Here is a 19,833-nt window from a genome sequence, read left to right as displayed (position 1 = left end):
AAAAGCAGTACCGATATACCTTTTGGACGCGCTAATGTGAACCACCAGAACACCGACGGCACCTCACCAGATTGTGGCCTCGATCTCGCTCCGGTTCGGTCTAAACATAATTCGGTAAAATGGTCACTGCAAAGTCGGCTGCCTAATGAAGGTTTCCACCTATGCTTAGCTTTATCCCTCATTGATGGTATAACTTGGGCTTAGAGCGTGACGACGTTCATCACAACAAAGAGCAGAGTTGACGACGCTAGCGCAACGGGACGACACAGAGCCAAGGGTGTGACATTCCCGTAGAGCCAATGGGGACGATTTTGAAATGCGACGGTGGCGGTGCCTGGGAGTTGGCGGTAAAAACATAAATTGCTCAAAACTTTGCTCGCTATGCTTGCGCCGGTCGCTGTCGTCTGCTGCCACTGCGCTGCAGCGTTGCCCGCGGCGGCACTGGCGGCGCAGACGCGTTGTGTCATTGACTCCAGCCGCGTTTGCTGCCAGATACCAGGATCGCTGCAATCGTTCCGACCGTGGCGACACTTATGGCGCGGACGCGCAACTTGCAACATGCCACAGCACTGACAGAGCTGAGCAGACGAGGCTCCGTACGTACTGTGTGTAGTGACGTTCTGTCGTCTGCTAGTGTCGCCTTACTTTTGGAACGTCTTTCCCGAGGACTTTGCTGCTCTCCTCATGCAGTTGACGGCGCAATAGGTAGGCATTGTCATGAAAAAAGACGAGAACGTCGAAAAGACAAGGTGCTAAGGGGAAAACGAAAACAGAAAAACCGTGCTGAGGTCCGATTTCATGCAGTGCCAGAGGCTGACTTCCGGTGGCTTCACTTTCGGGCGCCTGATGCGGCATCCAGTCCCCTAGTGGAGATCAGTGTCCCTGACGTGATCAAGCAAGCTGCATCGCAGTGCGCATCACCATCAACTACGAGCATTTCGACGTTGGAGCATGCTTCGTAGCTCACACTTTTGCAAACTGATGCTTGACAAAGTCGTGTCGTGGTTGTGCATCTACGGCAGAGTTCTAGTTGTGATTCAATACGCTTCAGTTCATAGTGCACAATTCGTGAAAGTGTGCCGTCCTGTTGTGGGCGCTTGCCGAACCCAGTGACTGCAAGCTTTGAAATAGGTTAGCGCCAAAAAAGACGAACACAAGGCGAGAGAAGACGACACGACACTGTCTAACCAACTTGCCCAGCACCAAGTTTTACTAATGACTGCAAGCGTGAGTGGTTTAGTTTCGTTGACGCTTCGGCTGTGCTAAACTGCGTAAACGTCCAGGCACAAAGCAGATCGATTTGCTGCACTGAAACCTTTCCGCGTGAGCACCCTGCTATGCAACACATGCCTTTGCGGACAAATCGTCGTAACATGCTGTAAGGTTGCAGCCACGGTGTAAGAATAACATACTGCAGTATTCCTGCACCGTGGTTGCAGCTGTAGTGGCGCAGAACCAGTGTGAATTCTGATTTGACCGTCTCGCTGACGCAGGCGCCACAGTGACCTCTCTATGCCAAGTTTATGCCCTGTCGGGTATTAACGCGGGGAGCGCGCTGTTCACATATAAGATATGCATTTCTTTGTACCTTTAGTCGCATAGCGAATCACTGTGGCGCGAGGTTGTTCCATCATATAAGGCTAGCCTTGCTGTGGGGCGTATGTTATGTCGAGGCCATAGGCTCCGATAAGCGCTGATAAGCGCCGATTATGTTGTAGGCAGTAGGGCCGGGAACGCGCCTGTCTGCGCAATCACGTGATGCACGCGGTGTGTGTCGCGCGAGCTCGTCCTGGGCCAGTGCTTGCCTGCCCGGGCAATAAACCGGTCGTTGGTCCTGCTTTCAACTCAACAGATTAGGCAGTCAAAAATTGTTCACAGTGCGCTTTGGTTACTTGTGGGGCCCTGTGGACGAGACTGTAACGACAGTGCCGGTAGCCTGCATTAAACGCCCGAAAGTAGCTCCATCATATCGCATAGGCTTTCTTTGGAAAGAAACCGCTTCTCACATTTGTCGTGGTTCCGAACAAGTATGTAGTGCGTTCCTGTGTCGTAATATCCGGTGCCGAAGAAGAAATAATACCCTTGGTGTCCTTCCATTGCTTTCAATAGTCACAAATGCATAACTGCCTGTCATGTTGAACAATGCTGTTGTGGTATTTGTGATTTTTGTGTGCTGTAGTTGCTCTGCGTGTTTTCACTGTGCAGGCGTCAGTGGAGTATGAGCCGCCAGGGGCAGGACATTTCAGGACAGCTGCTGTCAACCCTATGGAGACCCATAGCTTGATGCTCGTATCCTGAAAATTCATTCATTATAAGTGACCTGACCTGTTACTATGCACTTAAGGTATCCTCAATAGGTGAGATGCGTTTCGGAAGTGAATGCAAAGAACCATGGGAAAAGCGTCTGCCAGCTCCTTCCAGTTCAGAATTTTTCCCATACACTACCTTTTGCATAGCAATTGCCGTGCATGCATGCATTGTTTATTCACTCATTTATTTGTGCTGCGACATTGCTCATTGCACAGCATCACCGTAAGATCAGCGTGTGCTACAGATAAATGTGTCCTGAGTGCATAAATTGACAATAACGAAAGGTAAGAGTGTTTTGTCGTGGTTATAATTAATATGCCAATGTAGGCTGGCTGTTCCGTGTATTCACGGCAATTGGTTTCACGCATGTTTGAACTAGTTTAGCACATCGGTAATTACATTTTTTTTTCCTCTGTCCTATGAATTCAACGAAAGGCATAAATGTGCTCAGTTTAGCAGATGATAGATGTATTTTCCTCACAGCATGTAAGAGCTTCCAGTGGGCTAGCAAACTATCCAGACATACCACTGCGCACAGCCCGTCTCGGCACATCGCACTGCATATATATAGAAAGCCTAATACCATTTACATCATTCTGGTTGCATTTCGTGAAAAAGCACACTACGAAACTGTAGTCTTGTTGATCTTGCGATGATGCAGTACAATCAGTGGTGTTGCAGTGCAAATAAATTAGTGTAAGAAGCAATGTTAGCACAGCGACTGCAGTGAAGCAAGCGAGCAGGGGGAGAAATTTGGAACCGGAACTAGTGGTACCAGACGAGTTTCCAATGATTCTCTGCGCTTAATCTGGAAACGCACCTCACCCATTTGGCTGCACCTTCTGCGCTAATTCACAAAAGTGCTGTGCCAGTGCAGCACCTGTTCTTGTAGTGCATGTGTAGCCTGACACTAGTGCTGTCAGTGCAGCGGCCAAATAAGCGCATAAGTGCAGAAACGTTCGTTTGCTGCACGAAGGTCCGCTGCGGCGACCCTGTGTTGGTATTTGTCATATGTTCGTTCTTCTCCGCTGTGCATTTGTTAAAAGTCACGCATTTCTTGCCATCGGCCATGAAACCTGTTTCTGGCTGCAGTGGAAAATTTGAGTTCACCCTTCCTGTTGTGTTGTGCAAAGTGGCGCGGGTCGACCATTACTGAATCAGTGGGTACTTTGCGGAGGTAACAAAGAAATGCTTGGACTTTGTATTCAAGAGGCTATTTAAGGACTGTCGTATGATACCTTTGACAGTTTGTGTGCATGGTTCAGGCTGTCACCACTCTTGCTGAAAAGTGTCTCCGGTCATCCGCCATTTGCAGCTGATGAGATTTGCCTGATAATGTTGAGCTTCACTTTATTTGAACTCTGCCACTCACGTTCACTGTCAGTGGACAGTGTCGGCAGAATGACTGTCAGAGGCGGAATGATAGGCGTGGGCTGACTGCGGACCTCAGAGACAGTCGCTACTGTAAGCGGAGATGTAGTTGATGCTGTCACATGCTGAATGCAGATGTGAAGGCCACCTAGGCAAAAATAAAAGTCGCAGCAAGTCATTGCAGTTGTGCTGCGGTCATCCATGCATTAAAGAGCAGCAGCACTCGCCTTCTTTCTCTCATACAAATGCACTCTGTCGTGCTGCATGTGGCCACCGTCGTCGTATAGCATGCGCAGTACGGGTGTGACAACACCGTTTACTTAAACAAGCATGGCCATGGAGCTGTCTACTACTCATCTGCCACAGAGCATGCCAGACACCTTGCACTGCTTGCACACGATAACTCACGGTGATGCTTGTGCCAAAGTGCAGGAGAACTCGCGCAGCAGAACGTCAATCAAGTGCCGAAGTGCAGATGTCGTTAGGTGCATTGCCAGATAGTGTGATTGCTGAACTGCTGCAGAAAGTGCAGCCAAATTGAAGAGACCTTAAAATGCCTCCCTGTCTTGTCATGTGCAGTGCCAGATTGTATGGGTTTCAATTTAATGATGAGAATTGGCAGAAATATTCTGTGGAAACATCACACTCAAAATGTTACAATGATTTCTTGGGGAGCAGTGGCAGTTCTTCCTATTTTTTTTCTTCAAAGTTTTGGGCTTAAAGGAAGATGCAGGTTTCTGAGGAGAAACTTCTTTATTTTTTGTCCCACAGCGATGGAATTTGGCACTTTTTGAGTAGTGCATGAAATGAATTAATACAAATTTCCACTTGTATATATTCAGTAGTTTTGACTTTATATATCTTTATGTGCTTTATTGCTGTACCAAACTTTCAGAAAGCCTGGCGTGACAACAAAGTATGGCAGGAATTTAGAGTCACTTTCAGCTTTTAGCAAAAGAAATGGTTGATGCAGCGACATTCTTCAAATATTTTTATCTACCGGAGTTTTTTCTACACAGAGCAATATATCCATGCTTGCATACTGCACTCATCGTCACAGAGTGAAAAAATGAAAAAAATTAATTCAGAAATATACAAATGCCACTGCATAATTTATCAAGGAACACAATGCAAAAACCACATGAAAATCCATGAAGTCAGTTTCATGCAGTGCTTTTTGCAAACATGGCAGTCAAGCCAAGAAAAACTTTGAGAAAACTGACATTTTCACGGAGATCTCAGCCAGTTTTTTTTTGTGTCCTACAGCCACAAAGATCCTCTTCTTAAGTCAATTCTGGGTTATTTTCGAGAAAAATCTTCCGGGATATAATTAGAAAGACCTTGCGGATGCGAAATGTGGCGTTTCTAAAATTCAATTTTTTTCGAGATATTCGTGACTTAAAAGTCACGACCCCCCTTAAGGAAAAGCATGGTTAGCCATTGTGTACTTTTTGCAAGTTGTCACTGTCTTGCTTCTTATACTCGATCTCCTCCAGATTCTTATTTCTTGTTCTTGTTTCCACAACTTCTTTTTGTAATGTTTGTGTCCATTTCAGACTTTGGTTGCATCACTTTCTTTCCAGCAGGGATTCAGCGAATGTTTTCTTCACGTGTGCAGGTAATGGCCATGGGAGCATCACTATACAAAGAAGGAGCTCATTTAATAGCAGTGTGTTTTGTCACAGGTCGGCAGTTATTACAACTCATGTGTTTGAAAGGAAATTCCTTGGCCTGAGCACTTTTATAGGGGGCTCATTGTGACGCCATTGTTAATACAAACTCATTGATTGTAGAATGCATAGCTTTTAGTTTGGTCACAATGTCCAACAAGTTATTTAAATAGTTGTGAGTCCCGTGACAAGTAAGGGATATGAATAATATACCAATACTGAAATGGGAAAGCACTTTAGTTTGCATAGTTGATCCTTGTGCATCGTACAAGGTATCGGAGGTGACCCAACGTTCGCCCTCTGGTCTTTGATAAATCTTGAGACCTTGGATGTCCATGTTGAACTAGGATGTGCTCGAGGGGTCCGTGTCACTCCGAGCCTTAGAGGCCATGTGTGCTAGGGAGTAACCACACCTGTGAATGTGCTGCCATCTGCGTTCATGTCATGGAGGAAGGCCTGATAGTCAGGAGTGCATTGTCACTATCCTTCCGCGTGGGTGTGGAAAAGTGCGAAAGTTCATTTTATTGCTTTTGCGCCATTTTTAGCTTCAAGAATTGCTCATTTGTGTGAACAGTGGGCCCCGCCGTGGTGGCTCAGTAGTTAGGGTGCTCAGCTACTGATCCGGAGTGCCCGGGTTCTAACCCGACCGAGGCGGCCGCGTTTCGGTGGAGGTGAAACGCTACGGCACCCGTGTGCCCCAGAAACCAATTTTCAATTTTTTTAACAGTGGGGAAGAAATGGTACATGTGTAATCAGACATAATTGTCACAGCTGTGGTTGAATAACCCTAACAATACAGTGTGAAGCTTTTAACGGTTGTGTATGCGTATGTTCTCGTGTCCATGTCTGCAAAAGGCAAGATATTCTACCTATACTGATGCTTTATATAAGAGGGCAGAGTCACGGCAAGGCAGAATTAGAGCACTCTGCCTTCAAAAGAGTACAGGATGTAACAGCATTGCTTGTATTCAAATTTTGTTTCATGGTAAACAGTCTTGATGTCGCACAATTGTGCAGCATGAAACAGCTAGCTATGCTGGTACAAAGCAAGGACAGGCACAAGCTCCAATGCAGCACTGGGCAGTTTTGGCTTTGAAATGTGTTTCCATGATTAAGCTCTCCTGCTCCACAAGCAAGAAGTAAACCTTATTATCACCTTAATTGCCCTTACCTGCTCTCCACATTCATACAGGATTGCTAGGTTATGGCCACTGAATGCATGACACACCACAGGTTCTTGTGGCTTTGGAGTTATGGTGGTATTTACACTGCCTTGCTCTGCTTTATTTCACAGGTCAATAACAGCAAGCCAAGCAGTGCAAGGTGCCGGAGGAAGAATCTTTGAAAACATCTGTTGCCATGATTCACATGCACATGCCTTTATGTAGCTGTATATAGCTTATAAACTAGTACATTATTTGATCTCAATGCCTGCTCTATGTGCAATGAGCCGGGCACTTGAAAGCATGTCCTGTTGAATCAAGACCATAGCCAGATAACTGAAATGTGAATGACTTGTAATTCCCAAGTGTACTACTGTTGTGTGTGAGTGTCCAGGGCAGAGCATGAGTGTACATCTGTGTGATCACTTGGCAGGGCACAGTTTTCATTCTCTTCAACATTCAAGTATTTCTCTTAAAACAGAAGGTTCTTACGAAAAAAATGTGTCCAGTGCAATAAGTAGCAGTGGACTACCTGTTTCTTTGGTGTGTTGTACAGTCTAGCCCTGATATATTGAACCTGGATGTTTCGCATTATTGGCCGTATTGAACACATTATGTCTTTGAATATCCGACGTAAACAGATTGGGAAGTCGCTCAGTGTATTGAACTCCATTTTCGCCATTCATTATACTGAACTTAGGTAGGTAGCAACCTTATTTCTGGGAGATTTTAAGGAGGAGCTGGAGATTGGATGGCCGCAGGCCCTACTGCGCACCCTGACCATGCACCCGGCACTTCTACTAATGGCACTTTTGATGCGCAGAGACAGGTTGGCTGCGCGGCCTTGTGCGCCTGCTGGCAGCACTAGCACTGTGAAGCCACATGACGAGGTGAACGTGGGATGTGCTTGAAAGCGGCCTTCGGTCTGTTGTACTCATTTTCCACTCCACACTGCTGTCATGCGGTAAAGTCAACCAACCTAAACCCTAGCAGCAGCCCTCACCAGGCATGCTTTGCTGTAGAAGACATTGCGGAAACCAACTTTATCTTATTTTTAATATGCGTTGTTTTATTTATAGCATACTGATAACAGAATCAGGTATCATATGATAGGCAGTGGCTTGTTCCAAAGCACTATGCACTGCAGCTTCGGTGCACACCAGGTTAGGACTAGCAGACTGCTGGCGGATGTTACGTCGCTGTAAGAATCGGGCCACTAGTGTGTGTACGATGTATTCTTGCTTCTATGTTATAAGGAGCTACTTCACAATCCCTTTGAGTTCGATATATCTGGGTTCGACTGCGCTTGACTTTGCATGGTGCGCTGTAGTATTTTCCACTCTTTGTGAATTTCTCGACTTGCCTGGCACATTATGGTTCTGCCGCCATTCTACCCTGCAGTCCTGTTCTTTGACTCCTTCTTTTGTAGATTGTCATTGCATTTTTTTCTTGCTCTGTACTTGTGATTGAAATTGGGATGGAAGGAGCTCTGAAAAAGTAGCTTCAATAGATTTTTACTCGCAATGTTCTCATATGTTCAGGAATGAATTCTGACTAAAGGCTGCTCAACTGCATTTAAATTTAACTGCAAGATCACCGGAGGCTCATAGAAATGCTTGCCACACCAATCATCGAAACCATTTTGTCCCATGTTCAACAGAAGTCATCTATTCTTTGCCCCTCGTGTGGCGGCCATTATGTCGGCTAGATGGGTTGGCCTTGTGACAGAGCATCCGCCTCACATTCGGGAAGATCTGGGTTCGATCCCCAGTGCTGCCGGGCACCGATTGATCTTCAAATGTGTACAAGATATTCTCTGGCCTGGTGCTTGGCTGTTCTGGGGTGAAATACTTGGGGAAAGGGCCTTGGACCAAACTGTTCCGTTGACGGGCCAGTTCTTTGGGTGAAAAAAAGTGGCCACAAGTGGGCTTTTACTACATGGGGTCAAATTTAGGGTTGCTTGACAGCGGAACATATCACTGGCCCGTCAAGGTAACGTTTTTTGGGATCTGGGCACTGGGGATCGAACCCAGTACCTCCCGAATGCGAGGCGGATGCTCGGCCACAAGGTCATCGCTTTGGTGTGTCTCCTAGAACACAAAAATAAGGTAGATAGTACAGCCATACCTGGCAGCCCACTGTTCAACCTACAGCGAAGGAGAATGTCGGCTGAGATACCGAGCCTCAAATTTTATCTAAGGGCGCATCCCGGCTAACAAGGGAGATTATAGAAGCTTATCACATCTCGAAGCACCATGCTCTATGTGTCAGTGACCCATCTTTTTCGTTAACCACTTAAATTGTCTTATGGTTTGGTTTGGTTTACGGGGGTTTAACATCCCAAAGCGAATCAGGCTATGAGGGATGCCGCAGTGAAGGGCTCCAGAAATTTCGACCGCCCGGGATTCTATAACATGCACTGACATCGCACAGTAAATGGGCCTCTGAAATTTCGCCTCCATTGAAATTCGACCGCCGTGGCCGGTATCGAACCCGCATCTTTCGGGTCAGCAGCCAAGTGCCATAACCACTGAGCCAACGCGGCGGCCACAAAAGAAATCTAATACTTATCCTGTAGATTGTAAATCTACCCCTTTGTAGTCACATGGTCTCTTTTTTTCTTGCATCTTAATTCTTTGCTTTCTCTATATATTGATCATTTCCTTGAATAAACTTATGAGTTGGTAGTCAGCGCTGTGTATGATTGTTCTCCTTTTCATGATGTCATTTTTACGCTGTTACCACATTATAATGACTGAGAGGACAGAGGCTCTGGCTTTCAAGCTGCTGACAATGTCTCAGTATTCGTCTCTTAGTATTGAGTAATTTTCAAGCTCAACTGTCGCCCTAAAATTTTACAGAATTTGAATGGAACAGTTAGGGCGCTCACCTACTGATCCGGAGTACCTGGGTCCGAACCCGACCACAGCAGCAGCGTTTCGATGGTGCCCGCATAGGTGCCCATGTGCTGTGCGATGTCAATGCACGTTAAAGATCCCCAGGTGGTTGAAATTATTCCGTACCACTTCTTTCTTCCTTTCTTCTTTCACTCCCTCCTTTGTCCCTTCCCTTACAGCGTAGTTCAGGTGTCCCCGGAGATGTGAGACAGATACTGCCCCATTTTCTTTCCCCAGAAACAAATTTTCAATTTTCAACAGTTTTACGGGGCTGAGTGCTCATTTAAGTTTGACCTACTGATCCTGGCATTATGTGCACTGGCAAGGCTATTTTGTGAGACCATCTTGAGCGTTCAGTAGCCTGTGGTCACTGCACTGTGTGCGCCGATACGCATGCTTTTGTGCATTTTATTTAAAAGAGTCTCAAACGTCTCTCAAACGCAGGCTTGGTTTCCACTTACGGTGAGCACAATATGCTTCCTGGACCAAGTTGGGCTGGCGGAAACAATCCTCTCAGCGGCTGCGTGGCAGCTGTTGGTACCAGCGAAGACACAGGCAGGCAGCACCTGTGCAGCCTTTGCAGCCGTGGCTTCGTGTCCAGAAGCAAGCTGGAAAGACATCTTCGCAAACACACTGGTGAACGCCCATACCGTTGTGAGTGCTGTGGCAGCAGCTTTATGCAAAAGAGCCACTTGGTGGAACACATGCGGACCCACACGGGCAGAAAGCCGTTTCAGTGCCACCTGTGTCCCTTGGCTTTTTCACAGAGTGGAACTCTCATGAACCACGTGAAAATCCACACGGGTGAAAAACCTTTCCAGTGTGACTTTTGCCCTAGCTCATTCGTCAACAGGAGGGATTTAAAAAACCATAAAGCGGCAAAACACAAAATGGGAACAGCATTTGCATGAAGTTGAGGCACCTTTGGCCTACGTGCGTTTCCAACTATCCTTTTGAAAAACTGCGTGCCGTGAGCCCGCTACCTAGTCTGTGTCGGCATTTATTTTTTTTTGCTCATTGATTACATGAGTCCGATAAATAGCCTGGCCGTTTGTTGAATCTGCACATTCCACGTTTATGGATTCACAAATTAATATCACCGCAGGTCTTTCTCTTTGTTTCCATAATAAGAGGAGAACTGCTGCTGTTAAGTTATTTTACTGCTTTAAGCAGTACGAGTGCCATTAAGCAAAATGCTCGTGTGTGTCTCTGTATGGCTGTCAAGTGAAGCCAACAGTGCCTGCAGTGATCTGAACAAGAGAACTGCCCCCCCCCCCCCCCCCTTCGAGAGGTGAGAGGGAAAATACACATCAGCGAGTCGGAGAGGGGAAGCTGTGCCAAAAGCGAGCACGCATCAGAAAATTACGCCACAGAGCACTTGTTATTGGCTGGTCAAACGTTGCATTCCAAGTATGGCGAAATGTGTATATATCCACAAGTCTAAAAGCTTAAAAAAAAAATCATGAGCCGTAAACCCAGCTACGGCAGAGTGAGGTTTAAATGCAGAAAATGTAAAGCACAAAACCATTGGCAAGCCATAAATGCCAGCCAGGCAATGAAATGTGGCAAAAAAAGAAGAGCATCAAATGGTAAAGCATGATCCTAAAAGTGTATTCTGTTTAAGCAGTTCATTGCATCAGACCATATGAGCGTTTGTAAATTTTTTTTATGCTTCATTCTGCTAGTTGGTGGAAGGTACCACTGGGAACAAAAGGTTCAGTCTTGAGATGCTATGACTTGTTTTTTGCTGCCTTTAAGAGTTGTTGCATGGTTTGAATAAAAAATTGTTGGAAAAATCTTCACTGCACCAGTCTCACCATTCCGTTCTTTTTTTAAATCGTGCCCTCTCTTTTCATGTTCACAGCATATTTCTTTGTTTTGAATTGCACCTCAGTATTCTCGATCTCTCTCACTAAGACACTGTTCTTTAGCTGACAGTTTTTCATATTATTGCCAGAACAGTGGTTTTTCTGGTTTTGCACTTCAGTAGCATTTTGTTTAATTGCAGTTGCTGTCCATCCACTTATCAGTTATGAGTTCTTGCTAAATGAGATGCCTAGAACTGTGGATTGAATTTGAGAAACCTCTTATTTCTAAACTGCAGCGTCCTCTCATGGACAAGGGGCACTAGTCCATGATTTCCATAGCAACTTGCTTGTGCCCATAAAGCAATGAGAGCTATAGTAGTGGGGTGGGTGTCGTCTAGTGAAAACTGGTTTGGGTTCCAGCTATGGCCGATGGCCTTCTCACAGAAGTTGTGCCAGTTGACACTACGTGGTGCAAAGGTTTGAAAAGCCATTTTAATCTTGCTTTTCCTATGAGATGTGCAAACTGAAATAACATTTGAAATGCTATGCCAGTGTTCTATGCCTGTTGGCAGCGTCATCTGTAATAATTGCCAGCTAACGTGGCAACGGTTATAGTAGCCAGTGTCCTTCTGTAGGAAAAGAGTACAAAAAACACAGGACTTAGAAAGGCAGACAGACTTGAGCTCTGGCTAACAACAGAGTGTATTCAGTGCGAGAGTGAAATAAATACGCTAAAGAAAAAAGACTGATGCGCAGGCGCGGAATAGGAAAAAAAAAATTGTTAAGTCAAGGGCACCCAGCATGTCAGTCTTAGTTAAGATAGTTCAGCTCGTGGTGTGATAATGAAACAAGGTTATTTGGAAAAAGTCGGTGGCATCTGAGAAGGGAAATCTATGAAGCCCTTGTCATCGCGGACAAGGGATCTCCGTGTGCCAGCAAACCTTCTGTTTCATTATCACGCCACGAGCTGTACTATCGTAACTCGGACTGCTGTGCTTGGTGCCCTTGCCTTGACGTCGTTGTTTTTTCCTTTTCCACGCCTGCGCATCAGTCATGTCTTCCTTGTATTTATTTCGCTCTCGCACTAAATACACTCTGTTGTTAGTCAGCGCTCGAGTCTGTCTGCCTGTCTTAGTCCTGTGTTTTTTGCGCTGTTTTCCTGCAGAATGTCTCACCAACTTGCCCAACAATACACCTTGAGGCAGTGTCCTCCAATGCCTTCAATTTCCTTGTCCAAGAATTACATTCACATGCTCCTAATGCAGTACCACAGCTGCTTTTTACGTATTTTCTAACCGCAAGAAGCACGAACTGCCTAACCTCCAATGCGTGCATGGCTGAAATAAAAATTGTGCCGCATGAATATGGCATCACTTCCCACTGGAACATTGTTGCCTTCACCAGCAAAAATGTCATGTCCAGGTTCTGCATTTATTATTGAGACAAATTGTTGTTGGCCTTCTAACAATAAGATTGTTCGAGGGAAAGGGAAGAGGGCCGTACTGGCCCAGCAATGACAACCTTTTGCCATGTGTAGGCCAGTGCCTTGTTGCTGCAGCACCCCATTTGAGGACGGCGAAGGCAGCAAGGCACGGGCTTCTACTGTTCATGCAGTGTTGTTATTTTCATTTTGCTGCTTAGCATCATTAGCGAAAGGTACAAAAAGGGACCAAAGGACATGCTAGGACATTGTCTTATATATTGGCTTCAAGACGGTACTCTTAAAGGGGCCCTGAAACGCATAATCAGTGTATTGTTTTGCCTTTTGGTTGCATAGAATGAGTTATAGTGATGCTATTAGCATCGGTCGTACCGCGTATACTCCGGTTTTAATATTTTAATTAGCTCACAAAAACAAATTCATGGCGCTGACGGTGTCACCATACAGTAGCGCTTTTTAGCAGTGGATATGACATCACTTGGTGGGGCTTGATGATTGGACAAACAGTAAATATACTGCAAACTGTGTTGATAACTAGAGATATGTTTTGTCAAGTTTTTGTGTTTTATATTACATCAACAAAACCAACTTGTTTGCCTTAGATAAAAGCACTGCAAAGCAAGTGAAACAAAAATGCACCACCAGAGGCTCTGGTGCCTCTCTGTACACATCCTACAACCTAGCGCACAACACTTATGGCTACTCTCTTTGTATCTGAGAACGGCTTTGCGGAATCGATCCGATCGAGCCATTGCACTCTGTGAGCGTTCGTTTCGGTCCCAAGGAAGGATACAAAGAAAAAAGCCGCTTGTTTCACATTTAGCAGTGCGCATCGTTAGCTTGTGGAGGATCACCGGGTGGTGGCACTGGTTGGTCGCGCTCCTTGCTCGCCGCGACTAACCAGCGCGCTAGGAGCAACGGGCCATTGTAGGCGGCAAGCAGTAGTGGTACGCGCTATGTTAAATGTGTCTGATATCTTGTGCAGACCGTCACACCGTCGCAGTATCTCGTGCTCAAGTTCGGATCCCGTTCAGATCCATAAGTAAGGGAACGTCACTGATCAGTGTTCCTTTTTTCGCCGTCGACGTGACGATGAAGCATCGCTGGGTCAGCTGGGCGTTGACATGGTTGTTGTAACCATGCAAACGACGCTGCCAGCCTTGGCAAGAACGAGCTACAGAAAATGGCCAACCATGGAGTTCAAACTTCCGCGACGTGCTCAGATCGGCTGTTTTGATTGGTCCCCCCAAGTGTGGTCATCGGGAGAGTGAAATGGGAATGGGAAGGCTGCGGGAAAATTGAGTTGAGGGCAGCATTTTGTTTGCTTGTATTTTGAAATTTCTTCACTGAATAACTCCCGTTCCTGTGCATCGATTCTTGTAATTCGTTTTGAGTCAGCATCTGTGTGACATAAAGAATCCATCTGAAGTGTAACCGGCATTTGTTCAAGCAGTGTTTCGGAGCCCCTTTAAGTCGTAAAAAAAAAGGCTTAAATATAATGCTCCAAGGGAGCCTTCTGTGCTTAACTTTTTTGCATGCAACTTTCTTATTTCTGTTTCTTCTCTTATGTTTCCTGAATTTTCAGTCTGTCTTGGAAAGATGCCTAGTTTAGCTTTCATGGGTTTTGCGTCCCATCAGCATTTTGATGAAACTTTAACTGCATTGCACCCTCACTGAAGAATGATTCTATATGTTTGTATCATGGCATTTCTGTATGACCATGCCTTATGCTTTAGTGATTAGTGCACTCTGTTTTGAAGGCATGCAGTATCGGTTACTGTGTCTGGACAACCGTACTTGCCTAAAAACATTAGATGTGTTTACAGGAACTCTCTCAGAGAATAAGAAAGTCATCAGTGCATTGTCAGCACGAATAATCTCTTAGCTGATTTACGAAATTTTGACAGCTCATTCATCTGTGTGCTTATTATGTCTGTGGTAGAAAATGTGGTCCACATTCAGCCAGTTCATGATCTCGAATGTATAAAGTGTGTTGACAATTTATCACCTGTGTAAGTGTAAAGATGCTGTTGTGCCTTTGCAAGTTTAGAATGGGGGCCAACCTCTAGGGGGCCCAATCTGATTTGGCTACAATGGCCTTGTGGTACAGGTCATGAATCAAGTGCTAGGAAATCATGCAGTGAACGACGGCTACTGAAGTATGAAAACCCAATGGCACTGAGTTACATGGGACATGTAAACTGATCAGGGAGAGTACGTTCTCCGGTGTGCGCCCTCTGCTGCCCTGCGATCAAGTTGGTCTTGGAACAGGGCACCATCTGGGAATGCTATATGGCTACCAGTGTTGCATTTCCACAGGGGAGTAGAAGAAATTTTGGAGTTCACTTTTTGCTCTTTAGTGCACACAGTGCAGCACATGCATTACATTTGAACTTTCCCTTGTCTTGCCTGCCATGTCTGCTCAATTTCCATTCACTCAGATGTGCAGGGCACACATGTGCGATGGTCACCCTACCGCTGTACATGTACACCTGTGTGGACGTCGAGCGGCATAAAATAGGCCAACATTCCTCGTATATCTATTGCTGTAATTCATGGGTGCTGCCACCAAAGCCATTTATTGCAGCGCTAGATGTATGAGGGACATTGACCTTGTAATACATGCCTTCTGTGGCAGCACCCATGTATTTACAGCCAAACATGATAGCGGTCTTGAATGCATGGGCTCCTGTTTTGTGACGAGCAGTATTCACTTATTGAAATAGTGCTGCACGAACTAGCTGTTTGTGCTGGGAATTTGCTAGAGCAAGCACTACATACCATTGAGTATTTTGCAAAGAAATGATTCTTCTCTGCTACTAAACATTTTTCTGTTTCAGCAGTAACTCCCACACGGCAAAGAACCATTGTTATATTGAAGGCCATTTCACTTAATTTGCCCTTCATATCCACGTGGCGATGCAACATTATGGTCAGTGAGTACATGAAGATTTACAGAATTGCTGACTTTTTGGACGACTATGGTAGCTGTGGAGACGTTATAGATATCTTCCAGTATTTTCACATAAGTCTCTTCTACACCCTGATTCCGCAATGACTGCTGAGGTTTCCACAGAGTCAAATGCTGTCTGGTAATCAATGAAGGCTATATATAGTGGTTGATTATATTCTGCGCATTTCTCTATCACTTCATTGATGTGCGAATATGGCCTATTCTTGAGTATCCTTTACAAAAGCCTGCCTGACCATTCTGCAGTGTAAAGATGTCTTGATTCTATTAGTGATTACCTTAGTAAATACTGTGTACGCAACGGACAGTAAGCTGATCGCATTCCAATCATGCAGGTAGTTAATTGAAAGCTTGAAAATTAGTGTTTGGGCTGCTGGACCACGGGGATTTGTCTTGCAAGCAAGTTAATTGTGCTGTGAAAGTTTTCTTCTTCTGCGCTGGCTAATGAATGACAGGAATTCAGCAAGCACAAGTGTGCTTTGTTGCAAGTATTAGCTGACAACTACACATTCTTAAAAGGCTGTCTTTACCCTGATGGCTATGGTATAAGGTTGCTTTCCAAAATCACTAGGCCATGGCAGGACCGTCTAGTGAGCCCTGTGACACATGGGCTGCCACGTTTTCGTTTTAAAAATAATACTTTGGCTTTTCCAAACGCAGACTTGGTGACCGCAGATATCGAGCCTGGCATGCTTCTTGGACAAGATTCTGAGGGTGGGATTCACCGCTTGCACCACTGTGTGACAACTGTTCACACCAACAAGGGAAATCGCGAAGAACACGCAGTCAAGCAGCATCACCAGTGCAGTCATTGCCACAAGGGCTTCGCTAAGAGATGTCATCTGGTAGTACACCTCCCCATGCACACAGGCGAACATCCTTACAAGTGCAGCCACAGCAGCAGCAGCTTTGCACAGAAGGGCAGTCTGGTGGTACACCTTTCAACACACACAGGTGACCGTCCGTACCATTGCAACTACTGCAGCAGCAGCTTCGCCCAAGAGTCAGCAGTAACACGGGTGAGAAGCCGTATCAGTGCCAACTGTGCCGTATGGTTTTCGCGCACAGTACGTCACTCGTGAGGCGGGAGCCATCCCACAGGGTGAAAGACCGCACTAGTATCAATTCTGGCTAAAGTCATTCAGGGAGAGCCGCAGTTTAAGACACCATGAACAGGCACAACATGCTACAAAAAGCTCTGTTGCATGAAGCTGTTGTGCAACATTTGCCGTGAGAAGCATTCCTAGCTAGCCTGTGTCACCAGCTACACTTTCCAGCTTGGGGTTGTGTGCTTGGTTTGCCCACAGCAAGGCACATGTCATACATTGTTAGTCTTGGGGTTGTGTGCTTGGTTTGACCAAGGTCAAACCAAGCACACACCCCCAAGACTAACAATGTATGACGTGTGCCTTGCTGTGCATAGCCATGACATGAATGTATGATATGGTCATAGCTAACGACCAGTAACCATGTAACCAATGACCAGTAGTCTCTTGACATTAACCTTTAGAGCTGAGATTCGCACTGTCTGACGTGACGTCATGTGATGACGTAGCAATGACGTCACACCTTCTTTGCTATAAATACCGCCACCTTTGCCTTTACCCGTCTATTGGGTTCAGCCGGGTTGAACCTCAGCCAATTTTTTTCAGGAAAAACTGTTTGTTCAATAGGCAGTTTTGCTGGCTGCTTGTTAGGTGTTCTCACACCAATAGAATCATGAGTCTATTCGGCCCCTCAACGTATGCGAATGCGATTGAAGTCGTGGCATGTTTACGTGGGATCACATGTCATAAAAAAAAAAAAGCTTTCAACAGGAGGACAAATTGGCTTTTTCTTTATGCATTACTGGTACAATCTATCGGCGCTCTGCTAACATGAGTGTTGCGGTAACCAAAAGGGACTTACCTGTTCTTGAAATTGATGCACTCTCATTTTTTTTCATTCTAGTTTATCAGATAACATATTTACATCACAACAGTTCGATCTCCTTAGTATTGAAAAATCAGCCTGCTGCTGTAATTTTTCTTGTTGCCATTCCAGCATCATTAGTGATAAGTATGAGAAGGGAAGCAAGCAGTCTTGTCCCAAGGTGACATAACATGTTTTAAAGATGGCGTGCTTTTAAAAACTGCAGTGACCCATTTTTTTGTCTACAAAATTTTGTGTACCTATCTTTCTCTTGAACAAACGGGATAAAAGGGTGGGGTCTGGGTGTATCGAAGGTATTGCACACACCATTAAAGGTGTGCCTGCTGCAGAGCACTGTTGGTTTGAATGTAAACAAACATTAATATTGTAGCTTTGGCTCCTTGTGTACTCTTGTTTAGTGTATGTGTGTGTGTAAGTGGGTGCGCTTGTACTTTACTGACAAGCGTTGTATAATTTATGACCCACTGAAGTGCAGATGGAGGAGTCCACGTTTCTGCCTCATAAGTGAAGATATCAGATATACATACGCTTCTATGGGAGCGTCTTAGGGGAATGACTTCTCCTTCGTTACTTTGCCGCCGCGGTGGCTCTGTGGTTATGGCGCTCGGCTGCTGGCCCGAAAGACGCGGGTTCGATCCCGGCCGCGGCGGTCAAATTTCTATGGAGGCCAAATTCTAGAGGCCTGTGTGCTGTGCGATGTCTGTGCACGTTAAAGATCCCCATGTGGTCGAAATTTCCGGAGACCTCCACTACGGTGTCCCTCGTAGCCTGAGTCGCTTTGGGACGTTAAACCCCCATAAACCATAAACCTTCATTACTTTATTATCTTGTTCAAAATTGTTTTGTTGTAGCAAGGTTTTACTGTATGCATGGGGGCTGATATAGAGATCTTTTTCTAACTAGCACATGCTCAACGCGAGGTCAGAGGCCATTTAAGCTGCTATTGGAAAAGGAAGCGTTGTTTTAAAATTACACGAAACAGCCACCTGGCTGAGAGCAGGCTTTAGTAAAGAACCTAACCCAGCCCAATTTTCAGTATTCCTGCCACATTATTTGGGCCCTGCACTCTCATGAAAAGTAGCTTCCTCAGATGCTGATGTAGTAGCATGCATGCCTCTCTTCAGTTAATTAGAAAATAATTTGCAGAGCTCAGCTGGAAAGTTATTCACGAAATTAACATATTTCTCTCTCTCTCTTTCTCCTGTCTTGTGCATACAAACATTTAAGGCGAAAGCCTTACAAGCCCCATGACGAAAAAAGCCGACAGTGTGTTATTAGTGTGTGTACTCTCAAATGGTACAGAAAATCCCAGCGAGGTCAAGAAATATGGGCGATGTCATCAACCGGCTGTAGGAAGCACACAGCAAGCCGAGCACCACCACTGCAGACAATCCTATTAGTCTTTCCTCATATATATAAACACCCCCCACCCCCCAACTGACCTTCATGTGGCACCAGTTTTCCCGACTACATTTGTACCAAAATTTTGAGCAACCATTCGTCGTACAGCATTCCTTGTGGCGGTGTACAATATCTTGTTGCATATAGCTTGCATGTCCAAGTGAAGTTGGAGGTTAGATTGCGGCGGATTCGAACCAAGGACATATGCACCTGCAATTGTATGCCTTCCCAGACTCTTTACCTCTTCTCATAAGGGGCAGTTCAGGTGCCAAGGAAATGTGCGACAGTTAGTGCACGATTTCCTTTCCTTAAAAACCAATTTTCTCTCAAAATTGTGAGGCAACTGTTCATCCTACATTGTTGTGGGTGGTGTCATTGGCTGTACACCGTTGCAGGTGGTGTCATACGATTTCTTGTTGCGTATAGCATAGGTCTCTTAGTCAGGTTGGAGGCTAGCTCATGATAGGTATTCAAACCAAATGTCCGAGTGTTTCACTATGACCTTGAGTTTGTGGAATCAGTGTTTGGAGACGCATCTCCGTTTCATTTCTCAGTGCGCAACCTGCGTCGAGATCGAATGCTCACGATGACACACTAATGCTTTGGCGTTCACAGCACATAATCAGTCTTAAGTGCCCTCTGAATTTTTTATGGCTGCTCCGTGCCCTTTTAAGTGCCGATCATTATTATGATTCAAAAAGAATTCTTTCTGCCTGAATATATATCCAGGCCTATAGAAGCCATTTTGTAAGTTTTTCAAAGCAAAACAGCAATAAATAGTTTGCTTGCCTGTAAAATATATATGTTAATTGATACATCGGAATCTGAGGAAGTTATATTGCTGTAAATCTAGATCCAGCTTCAGTTTA

The 19,833-nt window shown here is 45.3% G+C and overlaps 1 protein-coding gene across 1 annotated transcript in view; it reads left to right on the top strand.

The window, feature by feature from the left end:
• Positions 1-816: 816 nt before the first annotated feature.
• Positions 817-19,833, top strand: part of LOC144101898 (zinc finger protein 711-like) — a 21,476-nt gene continuing 2,459 nt past the window's right edge. Inside the window, exons 1-3 of the mRNA XM_077635121.1 lie at positions 817-1,227; positions 9,856-10,065; positions 16,292-16,650. Coding sequence (XP_077491247.1) covers positions 9,885-10,065; positions 16,292-16,650 — 540 coding nt within the window. The 5' untranslated portion in view covers positions 817-1,227; positions 9,856-9,884. The remainder of the gene's footprint in view (positions 1,228-9,855; positions 10,066-16,291; positions 16,651-19,833) is intronic.

The sequence above is a fragment of the Amblyomma americanum genome, chromosome 8 (assembly GCF_052857255.1).
Source record: "Amblyomma americanum isolate KBUSLIRL-KWMA chromosome 8, ASM5285725v1, whole genome shotgun sequence".
Classification (NCBI taxonomy): domain Eukaryota; kingdom Metazoa; phylum Arthropoda; class Arachnida; order Ixodida; family Ixodidae; genus Amblyomma; species Amblyomma americanum.
This window is presented reverse-complemented; position numbering and strand designations above follow the sequence as displayed.